The following is a 9,737-nucleotide window of genomic DNA, read 5'->3' as shown; positions in this document are numbered from 1 at the left end:
ACTGAACCCTAGAAGCTCTTCAATAACTACTAGAACCTCCTCACTGACCTTTAAAAGCTCTTCAATAACTGATAGAACCTCCTCAATTACCTCTAAAGGTTCTTCAATAACTACTAGAACCTCCTCACTGACCTTTAAAAGCTCTTCAATAACTACTAGAACCTCCTCACTGACCTCTAGAAGCTCTTCAATAACTACTAGAACCTCCTCACTGACCTTTAAAAGCTCTTCAATAACTGATATAATCTCCTCAATTACCTCTAAAGGTTCTTCAAAACCTACTAGAACCTCCTCACTGGCCTCTACAAGTTCTTCAATAACTACTAGAGCCTCCTCACTGACCACTATAAGCTCTTCAATAACTAATAGAACCTCCTCACTGAACCATAGAAGCTCTTCAATAACTACTGGAACCTCCTCACTGAACCATAGAAGCTCTTAAATAACTATTAGAACCTCCTCACTGACCACTAGAAGCTCTTCAATAACTACTGGAACCTCCTCACTGAACCTTAGAAGCTCTTCAATAACTACTAGAACCTCCTCACTGACCTTTAAAAGCTCTTCAATAACTGATAGAACCTCCTCAATTACCTCTAAAGGTTCTTCAATAACTACTGGAACCTCCTCACTGACCACTATAAGCTCTTCAATAACTAATAGAACCTCCTCACTGAACCATAGAAGCTCTTCAATAACTACTAGAACCTCCTCACTGACCTCTAGAAGCTCTTCAATAACTACTAGAACCTCCTCACTGACCACTAGAAGCTCTTCAATAACTACTAGAACCTCACTGAACCATAGAAGCTCTTCAATAACTATGAGAACCTCCTCACTGACCACTAGAAGCTCTTCAATAACTACTAGAACCTCCTCACTGAACCCTAGAAGCTCTTCAATAACTACTAGAACCTCCTCACTGACCACTAGAAGCTCTTCAATAACTACTAGAACCTCCTCACTGACCACTAGAAGCTCTTCAATAACTGATAGAACCTCCTCAATTACCTCTAAATGTTATTCAATAACTACTAGAACCTCCTCACTGACCTTTAAAAGCTCTTCAATAACTACTTGAACCTCCTCACTGACCTCTACAAGTTCTTCAATAACTACTGGAACCTCCTCACTCTCACCCTCTCCTGTCTCGGCCATTGTACTCTCATCTTCTGATAGGTCTAGGTCTGAATCTCTCAGGGAAGTGTCCTGGAGCCCCTGATGTTTCATATCTCCCATTGTTGATGATCTTAACCCCCCCCCTCTCTCTCTCTCCAGCTTCCTCCCCCTCCCCTCCTCCCTCCCCCGTCCATTACCCCCCCCCAGACTCGGCCACGCCTCCTCCCTCCCACCTCCCCCTGTCTCCACAGTACAACCTTCTGTCTCCCCCGTACTCCCCCTACACGGCCCAGAGCTCCCCCACCTTCCTCCTCACCTCCACCTCTTCCTCAGCTCCCACCCTCCCCCCTCACTGGCCGCCCCCCGACCAGCCTCTCTTCTCTCTGGCCAACGTGCTCTCTCTCGCCATGAGCGTGGCCCAGTCTTTCATGCCCCCGTCTGGGACCCCCAACCAGGGCTTTCATCCCCTCTCTCCCCCCATGTCTCCCTCCATGGGTCCTAAGTTCCTCGGCTCCTTCTCTGCTCCTTTCTCTTCCCAGCTGTCCTACAGCCCCCCCGCCCATCAGACAGGCTCCGCCCCCGACAGCCGAACCCACGACACACCTGAGGCACAGGTGAGCTTCCTGATTTCTGTAGAGGACTAAGAGAAAGCTGATTTCATTCATTCATTCATATGTTCACTCACCAACTCACTCACTTATTCACTCATTCATTCATTCATTTCAGCCTCTCAGTCCTGTTCAGCTGAAGGTTGGCTTAGCTCCGCCCCCTCAAGGTGAGTCCCTGCTGACATCACAAAGTGACATCACACCAAACTGATGACTCACTGATCATTTATCTGGTTGACAGAGACTGTCCTAGCTCCCAGTGCTCCCAGTCCGACCGGCGCTTCTTCTTCTTCTCTTTCAGTGAACAAACCTTCAGTCTTAAACGTCGGTCGTTTCCAGGTGACGCCCTCTAAAGTCATTCCTGCTGTCCGTCACCAGGAGCCCCGCCCCCTCTGTCAGGCCACACCCACCGCCCACTCCCCACCTCCCTCCGGGGCAAACCAATCAGAAAGCTCAGAGAGCAGCTCGAGCAAATCAGAGAGGAGCACGGGGGTCAAGGTCTGCCCGCCTGTTCTTGTCCAGGGTTTCCACAGCAACCCTTGTGGACAGGAGGAAGAGGAGAAGAGGAGGGGGGGGGGTCGGAGGCTGAGTGTCAGCCTGTGGGAGGGGCCGCCTGGCAGCTTCGGCCAATCGTGGAGCCACTCAGCACATTACGTCAGCTCTGATGAATCAGAGAGCGAGAACGAGGAGATGTGGGTGGAGCTGCGGGAGCTTCGCGAAAGGTGATTGGTTGATGGTAAGTTTAATAATCTGTAACTGAAAGAAATAACAATAAATAAAGTTTGAACCCTTTTGAATCCCAGACACCATGTGGAAGTGCAGAACCTGCAGGCCAATCAGAAGCGAGAGATCGAGGAGCTGTACCTGAGGATGGGTAAAGTCCCGCCCCCTGGTATCGTCTCCCCGGCGGCCATGTTGAACCACCGCCAACGCCGCCTCTCCAAGACCGGGAACCCTCGCAGGAGCAGCCTACAGAGACTGGAGGTGCTGCCCCCTGCAGGTGAGGAGGATCCACTGCAATGAAACACAATAATCACACTAATCCTGTTTATTAAAAGGTATTAAATAATAATAATAATAATAATAATGTTTGTGGTTCAGGTATCATGAGGAAGAGCTTGGCCAGCAGCACCGGGTCTCAGGAGAGAGCAGGGAGGGGCGTCACGTTCGCCCCCGAGCACAGCGGCACGATGACCTCATTCAGGTAATCTGATTACATCAGCGTGTGTTACAGGTGGAGCGTCACACAACTGACCTCTGACCTTTCTCTTCCAGTGAGACCAACTGAAGACATGAAGACGTCACTTTGTCATCAAAATCAACATTTATTTAGAAGAAAATATTTATTAATTTATTTTATGGTTTCACTTTGAACTGATTTATTTAGTCAGAATGTTTGATGAGTCTCCACTTATCAATAATATATTTATGATCAGTATATAAACATGTAAACATGTTATTAACTGTTTATTACATGTTTATAACCCTGTGCCTTAAAGAAGAATTATGATTACCGGATGAAACGTGTGATTATTTCATTAAACTTTGTTCATAAATATAAAACTTGATCGTCTCATAAAAGTAACCTCGAACAGCAGAACGATGATTTCTTCAAACATAAACATAAATGTATATTTAAATATATATATACACATTAGTGCTGGGCAACGATTACAATTTTGAATGATTTTTTTGCGATTAATCATGCACTTTTATTTTGAAAGTACTGATATATTGTTAGGGCCATAACTTTTGGACACAGGGAGAAATCGCCCCCCTCCCTGCAGCCACATGCTCTCAATCGCCTCCAAAACACTACAGCAGGTTTAAGTCAAAATCAAATGGATTTATTATCCAAGAAGCATAAAAATAGATACAAACCGAATCACACCACTAATTAAAGCTGCAAGCAGCATTGATCGGGCCCTCGCAACTTCACGCACGTCGAGGGTACTAGCAGGACTCTGGCCATGAATTTCTGTGACCATCACACTCTGCGTGCACGAGTGAGATATTTCCTGCGTAGACCAGCAGCGTAGCAAGATCATGTTGCCAGGTCTTAAGCCTCAAATGTTTTGAGTGTACCTCCGATACAATCATAAATGTAAGCCTTTAAAGATCATTAAGAAAATGAATGTGTGTGAATGTGCTTCAGTGTTTGTAACATAACAGACTGTCAGTTTACTGGGATGGGGTTCAACTCCCTGCAGTGTCCTGCTGATTGTATTTGGACTTACATGAAAGTTAACAAAACAGTAGTGCCATTTGCTGTTACTTGAACACTTTAATTTAACACTGTTTTCATTTTAAGTTCTTCTGTAACTTTAGATTGTAGTGTGAAGCATTCATTGTAACGTTTAACCTGATTGTGATGAAGAAGCTCTGGACAGATCATTTATACTAATGCCCACTGACATGGTTTGAAAATCTACTGTTATCTAACTTTTGCTCTCCAAGCATCTTAGTTTGCACATATTTAGATCAGAGAAGTCTTTTTCTCATGGTGTGCCCACAAACCCTTTCAATAAGTTCAGTGTTTGGGCCGCTGTAATTATAGAATCCTGCTTACGTCCGTGCTTATCAGTAGGTGGCGCTATGACTATGAGTTAATATTGGCATGCAGAAGTCCTAAAGCCATGACAGTCAACAAGCATGTCAAGTTTGGGACAGTTTTGACAAAGTACAGTCAAGTTACAACAGCTTGATGGATGATGGCGAACCATGTAAAATGGCCGTCACACCATATCCACGTCGTTCGATGAAACCTAAAGCTTTTAGTAACTTTTAATCGCTAAGGTCTTTAGATTGTTCTGACCAAATTCCTGGAAATGCACCTGGAAATGGAAAAAAACACGAGAAATTCATACAAAATTCAAAATGGCTGACTTCCAGTTGGGTTTAGAGCATGGTCCCCTCAGACTTTTTTTAAGTCTACATGTGATACACCTGCTTACCAAATTTTATACATCTAGGTGAAACGTACTGCGAGGGCTGCATCGTTGAAATATTGTAGGGGGCGCTATCGAGCCGACTTGCCACTCTGAAGCGTTAAAATCACAATAGATAACTACATTCAGGATTTTAAATGTGTGTGACAAGTGTGATTATGTTTTGAGCATTTTTAGCCTCTCAAAAACACTTTAATCTTTCATGGTGAAGAATGCGTCGCCACGGCAAAATCTTTTCACGAAACAACAAGCTTTGAGTAACTTTTCATCACAAAAGTCTTTAGATTGTTCTGAACAAATTTGAAGTCGATTCGATTATTTCCCTAGGAGGAGGTCGTTAGAGTACAGCACCTGGAAATGACAAAAACGCCACTAGAAATTCATAAAACATTCAAAATGGCTGACTTCCGGTTGGGTTTAGAGCATGGCTCCAAGAGACTTTTTTTTAAGTCCACATGTGATACATGTGCCTACCAAATCTTATAAATCTATGTGAAACGTACTGTGAGGGCTGCTTCGTCGAAAATTTGTAGGGGGCGCTATTGAGCCGATTTGCCACTCTGAACCAATAAAATCACATTACATAACTACATTTTGGGCTTGTAATCTGTGTGCCAAGTTTGCTTATGTTTCGAGTATTTCTAGCCTCTCAAAATTACCTTAGTTTTTAACGGCGAAGACTGCATCGCCCCGGCAACGGCGTTCGACGAAACATCAAAAGCTTCATGAACTGGCATTATGAACTTGTTATATTTGTGTGGAACGAATTTGATGTTGATCTGATTTACCTACTAAGAGAAACAAGCCAAAGTATAATGACTTTAACTGACTGTTACCAGTAGGTGGCGCTATGACTATGATTCAAAATTAGCCTGCAGATGTCTTCAGGCCTGGAGTCCAATCAAACATGTGCAATCTGGTAAAGATCTGATGATGTGGATACATCAGTTTATTTGTTCATGGCGAAGGATCGAAATTAAACACGTAACATATAATAAACACATTGTAACATATAATAAACACATTGTAACATATAATATTCATAATTAGGAGCTTCAAAACTTAAATTCCTCACAATATGAACAAAAGTGCAATAACACTTTAAACACATCAGGTTCTTTTCAACAGCAGCAAGAGGAATTTTTGTGCGTCCCATCACGTTCCACATACCTACCAGAGTTCATACAGCTAGGAGAAACCCAATGTTGGAGCTGCTCAATAGGGGGCGCTATCGAGACAACTTTTTTATCCCGCAGCTGAACACCCCAATCACACTGCAATTTTTGCCACGACTGCCTTGCGTGCCAAACTTCAAAACTCTTACCAGTATCCCAAGCACCTCCTTTTTGCAACGAAAGTGGTACGATAACAATAATAAACATTAGAAGAATAGGACCTAATTAAACGGATTCTCTCAACAAAAACATTTTATTCAAACTTAAGTTTAACTCTAATTTATTATTTTAACATCTTTAATTTATGAATTGTTTCTGTCTACCATGTAATATACATGTAATTCAATCTCAATAAATTAAACATGAAAGACGATAACTAATACTTCAAATCAATTTACGAATATTACTTTATTTCGTAATTTAAAAAAAAGTCAACCTTGTTTTTATCTTTTAAAACAAATGTTTGCTTTTAAATGTGGACTTTAAACTCACTCCTGTTTACCTTATAAGGACTTCCTGTTTATACAGACACACACACACACACACACACACACACACACACACACACACACACACGCGAGGGTCTCTGCTGAAACTGTCTGTCTGAACTCATCTGTCTGTCTTCACTTCTGTCAGCAGGATGCAGCGTCTCAGGGTTATGAAGGTTCTCAGGGTCCTGGTCCTGGTCCTGGTTCTGGGGTCTGTGCAGCGTTCAGGTCGGTCTGGGTTATTTGTCGTCGTTATTTAAATTCTGAACAGACAACAGATGATTATTTAACATTTTATTATTAACCGTCACGTGAACAAGAAATATATAGAAAGAAGTATATACATGTATAAATACTGTGATATATATGTACACATGTATAAATACTGTGATATATATGTACACATGTATAAATACTGTGATATATTTGTACACATGTATAAATACTGTGATATATTTGTACACATGTATAAATACTGTGATATATATGTACACATGTATAAATACTGTGATATATATGTATAAGAAGTCTCACTCCTCGTTGGCCTTGTTGGAAGTTTGCCTGATAATTGTGCAACTTTTGGAAACAAACTTTCCCCTGTGACGAAATCCTGAACATTCTCCTAGTACATACACACACACAGACACACACACACACATACAAACACACACACAGAGACAGACACACTTTGCACACACACACACACACACACAGACTGCACACACACACACACACACACACACACACACACACACACACACACACAGAGACACACCTACACACACACTGTGGAAGTGAAACTGCATTAATCATCATAATTATGTGCTGATGTTTCATTTCATTATTCTGCTTATATGCTTTTCGTGTGTGTGTGTGTGTGTGTGTGTGTGTGTGTGTGCGTGCAGAGTGTGTGCAGTGTTTTGCACGTTTCAACCTGACCCTGGGTCAGTGTGATGAAGAGCTCGGTGAGGTGGAGGAAGACGACTGCTGTCAGAATCCTCACTTTGGTTACCAGGCAACAGACGGAGTGTGTCGTTCCTGTGGGTCAGTGTCAGGTGTCCTCTTACAGACGACAACAGACTCCAGGTGTCCTCTTAGAGACGACAAAGACTCCAGGTGTCCTCTTACAGACGACAACAGACTCCAGGTGTCCTCTTACAGACGACAAACACTCCAGGTGTCCTCTTAGAGACGACAAAAGACTCCAGGTGTCCTCTTACAGACGACAACAGAGTCCAGGTGTCCTCTTACAGACGACAACAGACTCGAGGTGTCCACTTACAGACGACAACAGACTCCAGGTGTCCTCTTASAGACGACAACAGACTCCAGGTGTCCTCTTASAGACGAYAAMAGACYCCAGGTGTCCTCTTACAGAYGACAACMGACTCCAGGTGTCCTCTTACAGACGAYAACAGAMTCCAGGTGTCCTCTTACAGACGATAACAGACTCCAGGTGCCCTCTTACAGATGACAACAGACTCCAGGTGTCCTCTTACAGATGACAACAGACTCCAGGTGTCCTCTTAGAGACGACAACAGACTCCAGGTGTCCTCTTAGTCAAATCAGTAACATCAGTCTGTGTTTCCAGTCCTCCAGTGTGGTCTCCCTGGTCGCCTTGGTCACAGTGTAACATCCTTTGTGGAGAAGGAGTGATGCAGAGAAGCAGGAAGTGTTTTGGTATCGGAGTCTCAGAATGTGAGAATCCTGAAGAGAAACTGGAGACAAAAGCCTGTAACGGGACCTGCTGTGATGGTACACACACACAATACACACACAATACACACATGTTGAATTTGTACATCATAAATGTGTGTGTATGTGTGTGTGTGTGTCTGTCTGTATGTGTGGTTGTGTCTGTAGGTAAGGGGTGGGGCTTGTGGCTCACCTGGTCTCCCTGCTCGGTGACCTGTGGAGGAGGCGGAGTCAGGAGCAGAGAGAGAGTCTGTTCTCGTCCTGAATGTCACTTGGCCTGCACAGGTCCTTCAGAGGAGACAGACAGGTGTCCAACCCACACCAGCTGTCCAGGTAACCTGTCTAACTGTCTCTCTCTCCCTTCCTGTCTAGCTGTCTCTCTCTCCCTTCCTGTCTAGCTGTCTCTCTCTCCCTTCCTGTCTAACTGTCTCTCTCTCCCCTCCTGTCTAACTGTCTCTCTCTCCCTTCCTGTCTAACTGTCTCTCTCTCTCCCCTCCTGTCTAACTGTCTCTCTCTCCCCTCCTGTCTAACTGTCTCTCTCTCAGTTCATGGTGGGTGGTCCAGGTGGTCCGGTTGGCGTGATTGTTCAGGTTCTTGTATCAGTGATGTCATCGTCCCCTCCAGAGTGCGATATCGTTCTTGCTCTAGCCCCGCCCCTTCCAATGACACCGTGCCATCTGGCAACAGTTGCCCTGGAGACGGGTTCCAGACCAAAGACTGCAGCGAGCTCCCCAACTGTCCAGGTGAGTCCTTATATAGACATGAAAGACTACCGGGTGTCCTCGTAGAGACGATAACTCACTGTGTTTCTGTCTGTCTCTGGACCAGTGGACGGAGGTTGGGGGTCTTGGTCTCCCTTATCTTCCTGTCCTGTTACCTGTGGGGTGGGGCTTCAGGAGTCACTCAGGAGATGTGATAGCCCCGCCCCCAAACATGGCGGCCGGCCATGTCCTGGAGAGGGACGTAGAACCAGCATCTGTCGAACCAACTCCCACTGTCCAGGTACACACCAGGTCTGTGTCCTTTCTGTTTCTCTGTCGTCTCTCTGCTCTCGTGACTCCAGCAGGACTTGTGTCTTTCAGTGGACGGCATGTGGTCAGAGTGGTCTCGATGGGGCCAGTGTAAATACGCATTCGAGAAGAAGGACATCCACTGTAAGCAGATCGGAGGAAGACAGACCAGAGACCGTATGTGTCTTCATCGAGCTCACAACGGGTCTATCTGCAGAGGGGACACTCTGATGGAGAGTAGGGTCTGCTATGATGTCACCAGCTGTTACCGTGGGTGATATGCACACACACACACGCTGCTGGGTATGCTTTAGGGCGGGGCTACACAGTGATTGACATGTCCACACCACGGCGATATGTATTACACATTATATATTATTTATTACAAATATGTGTGTTACAGCTCGGGGCAGCTGGGACGGCTGGAACGAGTGGAGTTTGTGTTCTCCGCCCTGTGGAGGAGAATCCCAACGCCGAAGGACTAGAAGATGTAAACCTGATTACAGCGACTACAAGTGAGTTTACTGTCTGGAGACTGGGGGACGAGTGGGGGACAAAGGGGGACGAGTGCGGGATGCGTGGAGGACGAGTTGAGGACGAGTGGAAGACAATAGAGGGACGAGAGGAGTTCAAATCTAACCTCATGCATTTTTCTGCTCGTTTTAAAACTCCCCCTACAGTCTGAAGACTGTA

General features: G+C 44.8%; 1 protein-coding gene across 3 annotated transcripts in view; it reads left to right on the top strand.

The window, feature by feature from the left end:
• The window catches only part of LOC116401489 (properdin-like), an 11,919-nt gene extending 2,235 nt beyond the window's left edge, over window positions 1–9,684 (top strand). The window contains exons 4-14 of one of the 3 annotated variants that reach the window (XM_031879905.1): window positions 2,029–2,449; window positions 2,531–2,727; window positions 2,829–2,931; window positions 6,487–6,566; window positions 7,244–7,382; window positions 7,931–8,094; window positions 8,203–8,367; window positions 8,580–8,777; window positions 8,863–9,036; window positions 9,117–9,314; window positions 9,448–9,684. In XM_031879905.1, coding sequence (XP_031735765.1) covers window positions 2,029–2,449; window positions 2,531–2,727; window positions 2,829–2,931; window positions 6,487–6,566; window positions 7,244–7,382; window positions 7,931–8,094; window positions 8,203–8,367; window positions 8,580–8,777; window positions 8,863–9,036; window positions 9,117–9,314; window positions 9,448–9,563 — 1,955 coding nt within the window. In that variant the 3' untranslated portion in view covers window positions 9,564–9,684. Of the gene's footprint in view, window positions 1–2,028; window positions 2,450–2,530; window positions 2,728–2,828; window positions 2,932–6,486; window positions 6,567–7,243; window positions 7,383–7,930; window positions 8,368–8,579; window positions 8,778–8,862; window positions 9,037–9,116; window positions 9,315–9,447 lie in introns of all 3 variants that reach the window. The other 2 variants (XM_031879904.1, XM_031879903.1) reach the window with 2 other exon arrangements.
• Window positions 9,685–9,737: the final 53 nt, after the last annotated feature.

The sequence above is a fragment of the Anarrhichthys ocellatus genome, unplaced genomic scaffold, assembly GCF_004355925.1.
Source record: "Anarrhichthys ocellatus isolate YVR2014 unplaced genomic scaffold, GSC_Weel_1.0 scaffold482, whole genome shotgun sequence".
NCBI lineage: Eukaryota > Metazoa > Chordata > Actinopteri > Perciformes > Anarhichadidae > Anarrhichthys > Anarrhichthys ocellatus.
The sequence above is the reverse complement of the archived record's forward strand: the minus strand, read 5'-3'. Positions and strand labels throughout refer to the sequence as shown.